At 58.1% G+C, this 17,285-nt stretch overlaps 2 protein-coding genes across 2 annotated transcripts in view; both read left to right on the plus strand.

Annotated features, from left to right (window-relative positions):
* The first annotated feature begins 468 nt into the window (after nt 1-468).
* Nucleotides 469-11,250, plus strand: HAUS4 (HAUS augmin like complex subunit 4). The gene is made up of 9 exons (XM_065859332.2): nt 469-517; nt 1,437-1,496; nt 1,626-1,717; nt 4,712-4,804; nt 6,336-6,419; nt 7,656-7,904; nt 8,968-9,092; nt 9,190-9,258; nt 11,003-11,250. The coding sequence occupies exons 2-9, from the start codon at nt 1,466-1,468 to the stop codon at nt 11,196-11,198; spliced, it is 939 nt and encodes a 312-aa protein (XP_065715404.2). The 5' UTR covers nt 469-517; nt 1,437-1,465; the 3' UTR covers nt 11,199-11,250.
* Nucleotides 11,251-12,134: 884 nt separating this feature from the next.
* Nucleotides 12,135-17,285, plus strand: part of PRMT5 (protein arginine methyltransferase 5) — a 37,177-nt gene continuing 32,026 nt past the window's right edge. Inside the window, exons 1-3 of the mRNA XM_065859322.2 lie at nt 12,135-12,260; nt 13,126-13,244; nt 16,886-16,971. Of these exons, the coding sequence (XP_065715394.2) occupies nt 12,169-12,260; nt 13,126-13,244; nt 16,886-16,971 (297 nt within the window). The 5' untranslated portion in view covers nt 12,135-12,168. The remainder of the gene's footprint in view (nt 12,261-13,125; nt 13,245-16,885; nt 16,972-17,285) is intronic.

Here is a 17,285-nt window from a genome sequence, read left to right on the forward strand (position 1 = left end):
TATGGGGCACTTATGGGTCGCTAAGAGTCACTTATGGGCACTATGGGACACTAGGGAGACGCTATGGGGCACTTATGGGGCTCTATGTGTTTACTTATGGGTCACTTATGGGTCACTTCGGGTGCGTTCGGGTCCCTTCGGGTGCGTTCGGGTCCCTTCGGGTGCGTTCGGGTCCCCTCGGGTCCCTTCGGGTGCGTTCGGGTCCCTTCGGGTGCGTTCGGGTCCCCTCGGGTCCCTTCGGGTGCGTTCGGGTCCCTTCGGGTGCGTTCGGGTCCCCTCGGGTCCCTTCGGGTGCGTTCGGGTCCCTTCGGGTGCGTTCGGGTCCCTTCGGGTGCGTTCGGGTCCCCTCGGGTCCCTTCGGCTCCCTTCGTGTATCTTCGGCTCCTCTCGGAGCCGCCTCCGCGCACGCCACGCACAGTGGGCGTGGCCACGCACCCCCCCGCCGCTTCCCATTGGCCGCCGCCTGAGGAAGGGGGCGTGGCCTCGCTCGCAGCCACCGCCGCGGCGGGAAACGATCGTGAGGCGGGAAAAGGGGGAGAAAGGGGGCGGGGGGAGGAAGAGGAGGGGCCGGGGGGGGAGCGGAACACGGGTTTTGGGGTAAAAAGGGGGGGATTTGGGAGTTTGGCGCCTTTTGGGGCACTTTCGGGTGGGTTCGGGCCCCTTTGGGTGGGTTCGGACCCTTCGGGAAGACTTCGGGTCCCTTCGGGGAGACTTCGGGCCCCTTCGGGTGGGTTCGGGCCCCTTCGGGGAGACTTCGGGTCCCTTCGGGTGCGTTCGGGTCCCTTCGGGTGCGTTCGGCTCCACTCGGACCCCTTCGGGTGCGTTCGGGTCCCTTCGGGTGCGTTCGGGTCCCTTCGGGTGGGTTCGGGTCCCTTCGGGTGGGTTCGGGTCCCTTCGGGTTTGTTCGGCTCCACTCGGGCCCCTTCGGGTGGGTTCGGGTCCCTTCGGGTGCGTTCGGCTCCACTCGGGCCCCTTCGGGAAGACTTCGGGTCCCTTCGGGTGCGTTCGGCCCCTTCGGGTGCGTTCGGCTCCACTCGGACCCCTTCGGGAAGACTTCGGGTCCCTTCGGGTGCGTTCGGCCCCGGCCGGGACTCGGGCGCCGTTCGGCTCCGCTCGGGATCATTCGGCTCCGTTCGGCTCCGCTCGGGCCCGTTCGGCTCCGCTCGGGCCCGTTCGGCTCCGCTCGGGCCCGTTCGGCTCCGCTCGGGCGCCGTTCGGCTCCGCTCGGGCCCATTCGGCTCCGCTCGGCTCTTTCCGTCTCCGCTCGTTTTCCCGCGCTTTCCCTCAGAGCGCGAAACGAAGCGCGGGGACCCCCGGGGCCGCTTTTTTCGCGCTTTTCCCGAGGTGACAACAGCGGGGGCTTTGGGGACACAGCTCGGGGAGCCTCAGCGGGAGGGTTTTGGGTTGAAAAAGCGCTATTTTGGGTCAATTTTGAGGTGGTTTGTGGCCCTCCCGGCGGGGCAAGATGGCGGCTGCGGACATCGAGGGGCTGCTGGGTGAGTAATGAGGGGGGATTAGGGGTGATTAGCGCGAATTAGGGGGTAATTAGGGGGCAGCGGGGATACGGGGGGGTGGGGGGGGTGTTAATTAGCGCTGCTGAGGGTGTTAATTGTTAATGAATGCAGAGGAGGAGCCGTTGCAGCAGCTGCACCCCGGGCTGGCCCCGCTGAGGGGGATTGGGGGGGTGGGAGCCGAGCTGGAGAGGGAGGTGAGACAGGTAAGGGGGCATTGGGGACAATGGGGACAATGGGGGTGGTGGGGACATTGGGGACAATGGGGTGAATGGGACATTGGGGTCAATGGGGTGAATGGGACAATGGGGTCAATGGGGGTGGTGGGGACATTGGGGTCAATGGGGTGAATGGGACATTGGGGGTAATGGGGATCAATGGGGTCAATGGGACATTGGGGTCAATGGGGTGAATGGGACATTGGGGTCAATGGGGTGATTGGGACATTGGGGTCAATGGGACATTGGGGTCAATGGGGGTGGTGGGGACATTGGGGTCAATGGGGTGAATGGGACATTGGGGACAATGGGGGGACACTGGGGTCAATGGGGTGAATGGGACATTGGGGTCAATGGGACATTGGGGTCAATGGGGTGAATGGGACGTTGGGGTCAATGGGGTGAATGGGACATTGGGGTCAGTGGGACATTGGGGTCAATGGGGTGAATGGGACGTTGGGGTCAGTGGGGACAATGGGGGGACATTGGGGTCAATGGGGTGAATGGGACATTGGGGGTAATGGGGATCAATGGGGGGACATTGGGGTCAATGGGGTGAATGGGACATTGGGGGTAATGGGGATCAATGGGGTCAGTGGGGTGAATGGGACATTGGGGTCAATGGGGGTGGTGGGGACATTGGGGTCAATGGGGTGAATGGGACATTGGGGTCAATGGGACATTGGGGTCAATGGGGACATTGGGGGCAATGGGGGGAATGGGACATGGGGGTGAATGGGGACATTGGGGACAATGGGGGGACACTGGGGTCAATGGGGTGAATGGGACATTGGGGTCAATGGGACATTGGGGTCAGTGGGGACAATGGGGGGACATTGGGGTCAATGGGGTGAATGGGACATTGGGGGTAATGGGGATCAATGGGGTCAATGGGGTGAATGGGACATTGGGGGTAATGGGACATTGGGGTCAATGGGACATTGGGGTCAATGGGGTGAATGGGACATGGGGGTGAATGGGACATTGGGGTCAATGGGGACATTGGGGGCAATGGGGGGAATGGGACATGGGGGTGAATGGGGACATTGGGGACAATGGGGGGACACTGGGGTCAATGGGGTGAATGGGACATTGGGGTCAATGGGGTGAATGGGACGTTGGGGTCAATGGGGTGAATGGGGTGAATGGGACATTGGGGTCAATGGAACATTGGGGTCAATGGGGTGAATGGGACATTGGGGTCAGTGGGGACAATGGGGGGACATTGGGGTCAATGGGGTGAATGGGACATTGGGGGTAATGGGGATGAATGGGGTCAGTGGGGTGAATGGGACATTGGGGTCAATGGGGTGAATGGGACATTGGGGTCAGTGGGGACATTGGGGCCAATGGGCTGAATGGGACATTGGGGTCAATGGGGGGACATTGGGGTCAATGGGCTCAATAGGACATTGAGGTCAATGGGACATTGGGGGTGAATGGAGATCAATGGGGGTCAATGGGACATTGGGGACATTGGGGACAATGGGGGGACATTGGGGTATTGGGGATATTGGGGTCAATGGGGGACACTGGGGTCAATGGGGGTAATGGGGTCAATGGGGGTAATGGGGTCAATGGGGGGACATTGGGGCCAATGGGGTGAATGGGACAATGGGGGCCAATGGGGCGAATGGGACATTGAGGTCAATGAGGACAATGGGAGGACATTGGGGTCAATGGGGCATTGGGGTGAATGGGGATATTGGGGTAATGGGGACATTGGGGTCAATGGGGTCAATGAGGGGCAATGGGGATCAATGGGGCCAATGGGGGTCAATGAGACATTGGGGTCAATGGGGGTAATGGGGACATTTGGGACAATGGGGACATTGGGGATGTTGGGGGAAAATTGGGGTCAATGGGGGCATTGGGGTCAATGGGGACAATGGGGGGACATTGGAGTCAATGGGGTGAGTGGGACATTGGGGTCAATGGGACATTGGGGACAATGGGGGGACATTGGGGTCAATGGGGTGAATGGGACATTGGGGTCAATGGGACATTGGGGTCAATGGGGACAATGGGGGGACATTGGGGTCAATGGGACATTGGGGTGAATGGGGATATTGGGGTAATGGGGTCAATGGGGGGACATTGGGGTCAATGGGGATATTGGGGTCAATGGGACATTGGGGTCAATGGGACATTGGGGTCAATGGGGACAATGGGGGGACATTGGGGTCAATGGGACATTGGGGTGAATGGGGATATTGGGGTAATGGGGTCAATGGGGGGACATTGGGGTCAATGGGGATATTGGGGTCAATGGGACATTGGGGTCAATGGGACATTGGGGTCAATGGGGACAATGGGGGGACATTGGGGTCAATGGGACATTGGGGTGAATGGGGATATTGGGGTAATGGGGTCAATGGGGGGACATTGGGGTCAATGGGACATTGGGGTCAATGGGACATTGGGGTCAATGGGACATTGGGGTCAATGGGGATATTGGGGGTCAATTGGGACATTGGGGTGAATGGGGGACATTGGGGTCAATGGGGACATTGGGGCCAATGGGGTGAATGGGACATTGGGGGCAATGGGGGTCAATGGGGGGACATTGGGGTCAATGGGGGAACATTGGGGCCAATGGGGTGAATGGGACATTGGGGGGCAATGGGGGTCAATGGGACATTGGGGTCAATGGGGTGAATGGGACATTGGGGTCAATGCGAAATTGGGGGGAAATTGGGGGTTAATGGAACATTGAGGGTATTGGGGACATTGGGGATCAATGGGAGTCAATGGGGACATTGGGATCAATGGGGTCAATGGGACATTGGGGTCAATGGGGACAATGGGGGGACATTGGGGTCAATGGGACATTGGGGTGAATGGGGATATTGGGGTAATGGGGTCAATAGGGGTCAATGGGACATTGGGGATCAATGGGAGTCAATGGGGACATTGGGATCAATGGGGTCAATGGGACATTGGGGGCTCAGGGTGACCCCGCTGACCTCTGGTGACCCCCAGGCGTGGGCGGGGCTGGCGCTGGCCCGCAGCCAATGGCTGCGCTGGGAGGGGCTGTGGGCGGGGCTTCAGGAGCTGCTGCGCCAGGACCCGGCGGTGAGTGCCCCAAACCCCCCAAATTCACCCCAAAATCAGCCCCATAACCCCCAGAGAGCCCCATAGGAACCTGTAGGGATCCATAGAGATCCATAGAGCCCCATAGGGACCTATAGATACCCATAGGGACCCATAGGGATCCGTAGTGAGGGAGGGTTTTAGGATATTGGGGGTTCCATAGGGACCCAAGGAGCCCCATAGAGCCCCATAGGGACCCAAGGAGTCCCATAGGGACCTATAGAGCACCATAGAGGTCCTAGAGACCCATGTGGACCCATAGAGCCTGTAGAGGTCCAAAGAGCCCTATAGAGCCCCATAGGGACCCATAGAGCCCCGTAGGGACTATAGAGGCCATAGAGCCCCATGGAACCCCATAGGGACCCATAGAGCCCCATAGGGACCCATAGAGACCCATAGGGACCATAGAGGCCCATAGGGAACCACAGAGCCCCATGGAACCCCATAGAGACCCATAGGGACCCATAGAGACCCAAGGAGCCCCATTGTGACCCGTAGGGACCATAGAGGCCCATAGGGACCCACAGAGCCCCATGGAACCCCATAGGGACCCATAGAGACAATAGAGACCCATAGGGACCCATAGAGAGGGAAGGTTTTACGACCCTGGGGGTTCCATAGGGACCCACAGAGCCCCATAGGGACCCAAGGAGCCCCATAGAGATCCTAGAGACCCATATGGACCCATAGAGCCCGTAGAGGCCCACAGAGCCCTATAGAGCCCCATAGGGACCCATAGAGCCTGTAGAGACCCATAGGGACCCATAGAGACCCAAGGAGCCCCATTGTGACCCATAGAGACCCACAGAGCCTCATGGAACCCCATAGGGACCCATAGAGAGGGAGGGTTTTAGGACCCTGGGGGTTCCATAGAGACCCATAGGGACCCACAGACACCCAAGGAGCCCCATAGAGACCCATTAAGACCCATAAGGACCCGTAGACACCCATAGGGACCCATAGAGCCCCATAGAGGCCCATAGGAAACCACAGAGCCCCATGGAACCCCATAGGGACCTATAGAGACCCATAGGACCCCATAGAGCTCCATAGGGACCCATAGAGACTCATAGGGACCCATAGAGACCCATAGGGACCCATAGAGAGGGAGGGTTTTAGGACCCCGGGGGTTCCATAGGGACCCACAGAGCCTCATTGGGACCCACAGAGCCCCATAGGGACCCAAGGAACCCCATAGCGATCCTAGAGACCCATAGGGACCGTAGAGCCTGTAGAGACCCATAGGGACCCATAGAGACCCATAGAGCTCCATAGGGACCCATAGGGACCCATAGAGACCATAGAGGCCCATAGGGAGCCACAGAGCCCCATGGAACCCCATAGAGACCCATAGGGACCCATAGAGACCCAAAGGGACCCATAGGGAGGGAGGGTTTTAGGACCCTGGGGGTTCCATGGGGACCCATAGGGACTCATAGAACCCCATAGGGACCCATAGACACCCCATAGGGACCCAAATCCCCCCAAATTGACCCCAAATCCCCCCCCCCAGAGGTTCAGGCAAGTGGAACAAACCCTGGTGTTGACCCAACTGCGCCAGGGGGACCCCCTGATGACGTCACTGCCCCCCCCAGAGGTGAGAGACACCCCCGGGGACCCAGGAGTGCCCCAAGGGACCCAGGAGTTCGGGAGGGACCCAGGAGTGCCCCAATAGACACCAATGGGAGACCCGGGAGTGCCCCAATGGACCCAAATAGGGGACCCAGGAGTTTGGGAGGGACCCAGGAGTGCCCCAAGGGACCCAGGAGTGCCCCAGTGGACCCAAATAGGGACCCAGGAGTGCCCCAATGGACACAAATGGGGGACCCAGGAGTGCCCCAAGGGACCAAGGGGACCCAGGAGTTTGGGAGGGACCCAGGAGTGCCCCAGTGGACCCAAATAGGGACCCAGGAGTGCCCCAATGGACACAAATGGGGGACCCAGGAGTGCCCCAAGGGACCCAAAAGGGGACCCAGGAGTTTGGGAGGGACCCAGGAGTGCCCCAGTGGACCCAAATAGGGACCCAGGAGTGCCCCAATGGACACAAATGGGGGACCCAGGAGTGCCCCAAGGGACCCAAAAGGGGACCCAGGAGTTTGGGAGGGACCCAGGAGTGCCCCAAGGGACCCAGGAGTTCAGGGGGGGACCCAAATAGGGACCCAGGAGTGCCCCAATGGACACAAATGGGGGACCCAGGAGTGCCCCAAGGGACCCAAATAGGGGACCCAGGAGTTTGGGAGGGACCCAGGAGTGCCCCAAGGGACCCAGGAGTTTGGGGGGGGACCCAAATAGGGACCCAGGAGTGCCCCAATGGACACAAATGGGGGACCCAGGAGTGCCCCAAGGGACCCAAAAGGGGACCCAGGAGTTTGGGAGGGACCCAGGAGTGCCCCAAGGGACCCAGGAGTTTGGGGGGGACCCAAATAGGGACCCAGGAGTGCACCAATGGACACAAATGGGGGACCCAGGAGTGCCCCAAGGGACCCAAAAGGGGACCCAGGAGTTTGGGAGGGACCCAGGAGTGCCCCAAGGGACCCAGGAGTGCCCCAGTGGACCCAAATGGGGGACCCAGGAGTGCCCCAAGGGACCCAGGAGTTCAGGGGGGGACCCAAATAGGGACCCAGGAGTGCCCCAATGGACCCAAATAGGGGACCCAGGAGTGCTCCAAGGGACCCAGGAGTTCGGGAGGGACCCAGGAGTGCCCCAAGGGACCCAGGAGTTCTGGGATGGACCCAGGAGTTCGGGGGGAGGGACCCAAATAGTGGACCCAGGAGTGCCCCAATGGACCCAGGCATCCGGTGCTGACCCCGCCCCCTTTAACCCCGCCCCCCAGGACCCCGCCCCTTTTCATCGCCTCCTCCTCCCTGCCCTTGAGCTCCATTTAAAGCAAAAAACCCAAGGATTGGCCGATTACCACGGGGGCGGAGCCTGCAAGCAGCCAATGGGAAGTGCAACCAACCAGAGCACCTCAGGGGGCGTGGCCCAAGCGCTGGCCAATGAGATGCAGTGCCTGGGCCACGCCCACCGCCGAAGCCGCGCCCTCCAGGAGCAGCTTTCCCACCATCGGCGCCTCCTCCCCCAGGTGATTTTGGGGTCCCTATGGGTCCCTATGGGTCCCTATGGGTCTCTATGGGTCTCTGTGGGTCCCTATGGTCTCTGTGGGTCTCTATGGGTCTCTGTGGGTCCCTATGGGTCTCTATGGTCTCTATGGCTCCCATTGACCCCATTGAACTCTATGGGTCTCTGTTGACTGCCATTGACTCCTATGGCCCCCTATGGGTCCCTATGGGTCTCTATGGCTCCCATTGACCCCATTGACCCAATGAGCTCTATGGGTCTCTATTGACTCCCATTGACTCCTATGGCTCCCTCTGGCTCCCTATGGGTCTCTATGGGTCCCTATTGCTCCCTATGGCTCCCTATGGTCTCTATGGGTCCCTATGGGTCTCTATGGCTCCCATTGACCCCATTGACCCAATGAGCTCTATGGGTCTCTGTTGACTCCCATTGACTCCTATGGCTCCCTATGGGTCTCTATGGGTCCCTATTGCTCCCTATGGCTCCCTATGGTCTCTATGGGTCCCTATGGGTCTCTATGGCTCCCATTGACCCCATTGACCCAATGAGCTCTATGGGTCTCTATTGACTCCCATTGACTCCTATGGCTCCCTCTGGGCCTCTATGGGTCTCTATGGCTCCCTATGGTCTCTATGGGTCTCTATGGCTCCCTATGGGTCTCTATGGGTCTCTATGGCTCCCATTGACCCAATGAGCTCTATGGGTCTCTATTGACTCCCATTGACTCCTCTGGCTCCCTCTGGGCCTCTATGGGTCTCTATGGCTCCCTATGGTCTCTATGGCTCCCTATGGGTCTCTATGGCTCCCTATGGGTCTCTATGGCTCCCTCTGGCTCCTTCTGATCTCTATGGCTCCCTATGGCTCCCTATTGGTCTCTATGACTCCCATTGACTCCTATGGCTCCCTATGGTCTCTATGGCTCCCATTGACCTCCATTGACCTCCATTGACCTCCATTGACCTCCATTGACCTCCATTGACCTCCATTGACCTCCATTGACCTCCATTGACTCCCATTGACCTCCATTGACTCCCATTGACTCCTATGGCTCCCTATATGTCCCGCAGGTCCTGGCTCGCGTGGCCACCACCTTGGGCCGCCTGTTGGGGTCCTCGGACGCCTGGACGCAGCGGGACTGGCAGCGCGGGCTCTACCTGGAGGCCAAGGGCGTGGCCTTGCTGCTCAAGATCCGGTTGGTCGGCTGGGGCCAGGGGGCGGGGCCACGGGGGGAGGTGGGGGGGGGGGGTCATTGATTGGCTCGTTGATTGATTGATGGAGTTAATTGGTAGGTTGGAGGAGCTGAGGGTGCTGCTGGAGACGTATCCACCCGACCTGGTGGAGGCGCACAGGAGCATCAGGTGGGTGTGGGACCCATAGGGACCCATAGAGACCATAGGGAGCCATAGGAGTCAATGGGAGTCAATAGAGACCCATAGAGGTCAATGGGAGCCATAGAGACCCATAGGGACCCATAGGAGTCAATGGGAGTCAAGAGAGACCCATAGAGGTCAATGGGACCCATGGAGACCCATAGGGAGCCATAGAGACCCATAGGGAGCCATAGGAGTCAATGGGAGTCAATAGAGACCCATAGAGGTCAATGGGACCCATGGAGACCCATAGGGACCCATAGGGACCCATAGGAGTCAATGGGAGTCAATAGAGACCCATAGAGGTCAATGGGAGCCATAGAGACCCACAGAGACCATAGGGAGCCATAGAGACCCATAGGGAGCCATAGGAGTCAATGGGAGTCAAGAGAGACCCATAGAGGTCAATGGGACCCATGGAGACCCATAGGGACCCATAGAGACGCATAGTGAGCCATAGGAGTCAATGGGAGTCAAGAGAGACCCATAGAGGTCAATGGGACCCATGGAGACCCATAGGGACCCATAGAGACCCATAGGGAGCCATAGGAGTCAATGGGAGTCAATAGAGACCCATAGAGGTCAATGGGACCCATAGAGACCCACAGAGACCATAGGGAGCCATAGAGACCCATAGGGAGCCATAGGAGTCAATGGGAGTCAATAGAGACCCATAGAGGTCAATGGGAGCCATAGAGACCTACAGAGACCATAGGGAGCCATAGACACCCATAGGGAGCCATAGGAGTCAATGGGAGTCAATAGAGACCCATAGAGGTCAATGGGACCCATGGAGACCCATAGGGACCCATAGAGACGCATAGGGAGCCATAGGAGTCAATGGGAGTCAATAGAGACCCATAGAGGTCAATGGGACCCATAGAGACCTACAGAGACCATAGGGAGCCATAGAGACTCATAGGGAGCCATAGGAGTCAATGGGAGTCAATAGAGACCCATAGAGGTCAATGGGACCCATAGAGACCCACAGAGACCATAGGGAGCCATAGAGACCCATAGGGACCTATAAGAGTCAGTGGGAGTCAATAGAGACCCATAGAGGTCAATGGGACCCATGGAGACCCATAGGGACCCATAGAGACCATAGGGACCCATAGGGGGCCATAGGGACCATAGAGACCTATAGGGAACCATAGGAGTCAATAGAGACCCATAGAGGTCAATGGGACCCATAGAGACCCATAGAGACTATAGGGAGCCGTAGAGAGCCATAGAGACCCATAGGGACCCATAGGAGTCAATGGGAGTCAATAGGGACCCATAGAGGTCAGTGGGGTCAATGGGAGCCATAGAGACCCATAGGGACCCATAGAGACCCATAGAGATCTATAGGGACCCATAGGAGTTAATGGGAGTCAATAGAGACCCATAGAGGTCAATGGGGGCCATAGGGACCCATAGAGACCCATAGGGAGCCATAGGAGTCAGTGGGAGTCAAGAGAGACCCATAGAGCTCAATGGGAGCCATAGGGACCCGTAGAAACCCATGGAGACCATAGGGACCCATAGAGACCCATAGGGACCCATAGGAGTCAATGGGAGTCAATAGAGACCCATAGAGGTCAATGGGACCCATAGCGACCATAGAGACCCATGGAGACCCATAGGGAGCCATAAAGACCCATAGGAATCAATGGGAGTCAATAGAGACCCATAGAGGTCAGTGGGACCCATAGGGACCCATAGCCCTCCCTGTCTCCGCCCCCCTCAGGTCTCTCCTCCAATCAGAACGCTCCCAAGTGGCCGCCGCCTCCTCCCACCTGCAGGAGGCGCTGGGCGCCTTCCGCTCCCTGGGGCCCGAGTTCGAGGCCCAGGTGCGGGAATTCAGGCGCCTCCGCCAGCGCCTGCGCGACCGCCAATGGGTCCTGCGCCAGCTCCACCCCCCCGCCCATGGCCACACCCCCTAGCCCCACCCCCCTGTGCCCCTTCCCCCCCCGCATTAAACATTTTGGGTCAAAACCTCGCGATTCCCTGCTTTTTGTAACTTGGGGTGGGAGCCGCTTGCCCTTTAAATGAATGGGGGGGTGGGCGGGGCGCGGCGCGGTGATTGACAGGCTGCCCTGCGCCCTGATTGGCTCTTCAAGACACAGTTCGTGTGGATGATTGACAGTTGGCACAAGAGCTCTGATTGGCCCTTTAAGAGTCCTTTGATTGACAGCTGACGCCGGGCTCCCATTGGCTCTTTAAGCCGCGGGGGCAACGCCGCTTGGCTGCTTTGATTGACAGTTGGCGCCGCCCTCTGATTGGCCCTTTAAGGCGCTGGGTGGAGTCGCGCCCAGCGGGATGATTGACAAGTTGTGCTGCGCTCTGATTGGCCCTTTAAGGCGCTGGGTGGAGTCGCGCCCAGCGGGATGATTGACAAGTTGTGCTGCGTCCTGATTGGCCCTTTAAAGCGCTGGGTGGGGCCGCGCCAGCGGGATGATTGACAAGTTGTACTGCGTCCTGATTGGCCCTTTAAGGCGCTGGGTGGGGCCGCGCCCAGTGGGATGATTGACAAGGTCTGCTGCGCTCTGATTGGCCCCTTAAGCCACGGGGGCAGCGCCGCTTGGCTGCTTTGATTGACAAGTTGTGCTGCGCTCTGATTGGCCTTTTAAGGCAAGGAGGCAGAGCCGCTTGGGGCGGGTGATTGACACTTGGCGCCGAGCTCTGATTGGCCCTTCAGGGCGCTGGGTGGAGCCGCGCCCAGTGGTGATTGACAGCTTGTGCTGCGCTCCCATTGGCGCTTTAACCCGCGTTGGGGGGGGGCGGATGATTGACAGCGCGCTCTGCGGCGCCATAGGCTGAGCGAGGGCGTCTCCGCGCCCTCCCATTGGCCCGCGCAGCCCGCGGCGCGCCGCGATTGGCCCAGCGGGCTTCGTGGGCGGGGTGAGCGCAGCCATGGCGGCCGGAGCGGCGCGGGTGTCGAGCGGGAGGGACCTGAGCTGCGTTCCGGAGGTGGCGGGAGCGCTGGGAACGGCGGCCGGGCACGGGTAGGGACCCAGGAGTGCCCCACGGGACCCAGGAGTGCCCCGGGGGGACGGGAGAGCCGGGGGAGCCAGGAGTTCGGGAGGGACCCAGGAGTGCCCCAATGGAACCCAATGGGGGAGCCAGGAGTGCCCCAATGGAACCCAATGGGGGAGCCGAGGGACCCAGGAGTGCCCCAATGGAACCCAATGGGGGAGTTGAGGGACCCAGGAGTGCCCCAATGGAACCCAATGGGGGAGTTGAGGGACCCAGGAGTGCCCCAATGGAACCCAATGGGGGAGTTGAGGGACCCAGGAGTGCCCCAATGGAACCCAATGGGGGAGTTGAGGGACCCGGGAGTGCCCCAATGGAACCCAATGGGGGAGCCGAGGGACCCAGGAGTGCCCCAATGGAACCCAATGGGGGAGCCGAGGGACCCAGGAGTGCCCCAATGGAACCCAATGGGGGAGTTGAGGGACCCAGGAGTGCCCCAATGGACCCCAATGGGGGAGCCGAGGGACCCAGGAGTGCCCCAATGGAACCCAATGGGGGAGCTGAGGGACCCAGGAGTGCCCCAATGGAACCCAATGGGGGAGTTGAGGGACCCAGGAGTGCCCCAATGGAACCCAATGGGGGACCCAGGAGTGCCCCAATGGAACCCAATGGGGGAGCCGAGGGACCCAGGAGTGCCCCAATGGAACCCAATGGGGGAGTTGAGGGACCCAGGAGTGCCCCAATGGAACCCAATGGGGGACCCAGGAGTGCCCCAATGACTCTGAGACTTCGGGGTTGCCCCCAGGCTTTCGGGAGGGACCCAGGAGTGCCCCGAGGGCCCCAGGCGTGCGGGGGGGTCGCATTTTGGGCTGATTTGTGCCTCTTTCGGGGCTCCAGGTTCGATTTCCTGTGCCTTCCGCTCTTCCACCCCCGGTACCGCCGGGAGTTCCAGAGGGAGCCGGCAAAGGGGCGCCCGGGACCCCAAACGCGCTCGGATCTGCTGCTGGCGGGGAGAGGTGGGTGCCTGGGACCCATGGATTGACCCATAGGGACCCATGGATTGACCCCTAGGGACCCATAGACACCATAGGGAGTCATAGATTGACCCATTGGGAGTCATGGGTTGACCCATAGAGAGCAATGGGAGTCATGGGTTGACCCATAGACACCATAGGGACTCATGCGTTGACCCATAGGGACCCATGGATTGACCCATAGAGAGCAATGGGAGTCATAGGTTGACCCATAGACACCATAGGGAGTCATAGATTGACCCATAGACACCATAGGGACCCATGGATTGACCCATAGAGACCCATAGACACCATAGGGAGTCATGGATTGACCCATAGGGACCCATAGATTGACCCATAGAGAGCAATGGGAGTCATGGGTTGACCCATAGGGACCCATGGATTGACCCATAGAGACCCATAGAGAGTCATAGGTTGACCCATAGACACCATAGGGAGTCATGGATTGACCCATAGAGACCCATAGATTGACCCATAGAGAGCAATGGGAGTCATGGGTTGACTCATAGAGACCCATAGATTGACCCATAGACACCATAGGGAGTCATAGGTTGACCCATAGACACCATAGGGAGTCATGGATTGACCCATAGGGACCCATGGATTGACCCACAGAGACCCATAGACACCATAGGGAGTCATGGATTGACCCATAGGGACCCATGGATTGACCCATAGGGACCCATAGACACCATAGGGAGTCATGGATTGACCCATAGGGACCCATGGATTGACCCATAGGGACCCATAGACACCATAGGGAGTCATGGGTTGACCCATAGGGACCCATAGATTGACCCATAGGGACCCATAGACACCATAGGGAGTCATGGATTGACCCATAGGGACCCATGGATTGACCCATAGAGAGCAATGGGAGTCATGGGTTGACCCATAGACACCATAGGGAGTCATGGATTGACCCATAGAGACCCATGGATTGACCCCTAGGGACCCATAGACACCATAGGGAGTCATAGGTTGACCCATAGACACCATAGGGAGTCATAGATTGACCCATAGGGACCCATGGATTGACCCATAGGGACCCATAGACACCATAGGGAGTCATAGATTGACCCATAGGGACCCATGGATTGACCCATAGAGACCATAGGGAGTCATAGATTGACCCATAGGCACCCATGGATTGACCCATAGACACCATAGGGAGTCATGGATTGACCCATAGGGACCCATAGACACCATAGGGAGTCATGGGTTGACCCATAGACACCATAGGGAGTCATAGATTGACCCATAGGGACCCATGGATTGACCCCTAGGGACCCATAGACACCATAGGGAGTCATAGAGTGACCCATAGGGACCCATGGATTGACCCATAGGGACCCATAGACACCATAGGGAGTCATAGATTGACCCATAGGGACCCATGGATTGACCCATAGAGACCATAGGGAGTCATGGGTTGACCCATAGACACCATAGGGAGTCATGGATTGACCCATAGAGACCCATGGATTGACCCCTAGGGACCCATAGACACCATAGGGAGTCATAGATTGACCCATTGGGAGCCATGGATTGACCCATAGAGACCATAGGGAGTCATGGGTTGACCCATAGACACCATAGGGAGTCATAGGTTGACCCATAGACACCATAGGGAGTCATAGATTGACCCATAGAGACCCATAGATTGACCCATAGAGAGCAATGGGAGTCATGGGTTGACCCATAGGGACCCATAGATTGACCCATAGAGAGCAATGGGAGTCATAGGTTGACCCATAGGGACCCATGGATTGACCCATAGAGACCAATGGGGACCATAGAGACCCATGGGTTGACCCATAGAGAGCAATGGGAGTCATAGATTGACCCATAGGGACCCATGGATTGACCCATAGGGACCCATAGACACCATAGGGAGTCATAGATTGACCCATAGGGACCCATGGATTGACCCATAGAGACCATAGGGAGTCATGGGTTGACCCATAGGGACCCATGGATTGACCCATAGAGAACAATGGGAGTCATAGGTTGACCCATAGACACCATAGGGAGTCATGGATTGACCCATAGGGACCCATGGATTGACCCATAGAGAGCAATGGGAGTCATGGGTTGACCCATAGACACCATAGGGAGTCATGGATTGACCCATAGAGACCCATGGATTGACCCATAGGGACCCATAGATTGACCCATAGAGAGCAATGGGAGTCATAGGTTGACCCATAGACACCATAGGGAGTCATGGATTGACCCATAGGGACCGATGGATTGACCCATAGGGACCATAGGGAGTCATGGGTTGACCCATAGGGACCCATGGATTGACCCATAGAGACCCATAGACACCATAGGGAGTCATAGGTTGACCCATAGACACCATAGGGAGTCATAGATTGACCCATAGGGACCCATGGATTGACCCATAGAGACCATAGGGAGTCATGGGTTGACCCATAGGGACCCATGGATTGACCCATAGAGACCCATAGACACCATAGGGAGTCATAGGTTGACCCATAGACACCATAGGGAGTCATAGATTGACCCATAGGGACCCATGGATTGACCCATAGAGACCATAGGGAGTCATGGGTTGACCCATAGGGACCCATGGATTGACCCATAGAGACCCATAGACACCATAGGGAGTCATAGGTTGACCCATAGACACCATAGGGAGTCATACATTGACCCATAGGGACCCATGGATTGACCCATAGAGACCATAGGGAGTCATGGGTTGACCCATAGGGACCCATGGATTGACCCATAGAGACCCATAGACACCATAGGGAGTCATAGGTTGACCCATAGACACCATAGGGAGTCATGGATTGACCCATAGAGACCCATGGATTGACCCATAGAGACCCATAGACACCATAGGGAGTCATGGATTGACCCATAGGGACCCATGGATTGACCCATAGGGACCCATAGACACCATAGGGAGTCATGGATTGACCCATAGGGACCCATAGAGACCCATAGACACCATAGGGAGTCATAGATTGACCCATAGAGACCCATGGATTGACCCATAGAGAGCATAGGGAGTCATGGAGTGACCCATAGAGACCCATAGATTGACCCATAGAGAGCAATGGGAGTCATGGGTTGACCCATAGAGACCCATAGATTGACCCATAGAGACCATAGGGAGTCATAGGTTGACCCATAGACACCATAGGGAGTCATGGATTGACCCATAGGGACCCATAGATTGACCCATAGAGAGCAATGGGAGTCATGGGTTGACCCATAGGGACCCATGGATTGACCCATAGAGACCATAGGGAGTCATAGGTTGACCCATAGATTGACCCATAGACACCATAGGGACCCATAGGGACCATAGGGACCCATAGATTGACCCATAGACACCATAGGGACCCATAGAGACCCATAGGGACCATAGAGACCCATAGAGACCCATAGGGACCATAGAGACCCATAGGGACCATAGAGACCCATAGAGACCATAGAGAGCCATAGAAACCATAGAGACCAATAGGGACCCATAGAGACCCATAGACCCCCATAGGGACCCATAGAGACCCATAGGACCCATAGAGACCCCATAGCCCCCCCCTTGACCTTGACCTCCCGCTGACCTCCCCCTTGACCTTTGACCCTAGACTGGAACACCCTGATCGTCGGGAAGATCTCGGGTTGGATCCGACCCGACCGCCCCCTGCAGGCCGGGAGGAGCAACCATGAGGCTGTGAGTTGGGGGGGGGGGCACCCCCAAACCGCCCTGGATTCACCCCAAAAATCAACCCCATCCCACCCAAAGTCACAGGGATTCACCCCAAAAGCCTCCCCTGAACACCCACCCGGGGGCGACCCGGAACGGCCCTGGGTCGCCCCAAAAATGGGCACCCAAAGTCACCCATTGGTCCCATTGCCCCCCATTGCCCCCATTGCCCCCATTGCCCCCCATTGACCCCATTGCCCCCCATTGCCCCCCATTGGCCCCATTGACTCCCATTGACCCCATTGCCCCCCATTGCCCCCATTGACCCCCATTGATCCCCA

Source organism: Patagioenas fasciata, chromosome 38 (assembly GCF_037038585.1).
Source record: "Patagioenas fasciata isolate bPatFas1 chromosome 38, bPatFas1.hap1, whole genome shotgun sequence".
NCBI lineage: Eukaryota > Metazoa > Chordata > Aves > Columbiformes > Columbidae > Patagioenas > Patagioenas fasciata.

Coding starts and splice junctions, on each gene's coding strand:
- HAUS4 (XM_065859332.2), top strand. CDS start 1,466: ATGGCGGCTGCGGACATCGAGGGGCTGCTGG. Junction 6,420..7,655: donor CGTCACTGCCCCCCCCAGAG/GTGAGAGACACC, acceptor CCCGCCCCCCAG/GACCCCGCCCCTTTTCATCG. Junction 9,259..11,002: donor GAGGCGCACAGGAGCATCAG/GTGGGTGTGGGA, acceptor CGCCCCCCTCAG/GTCTCTCCTCCAATCAGAAC.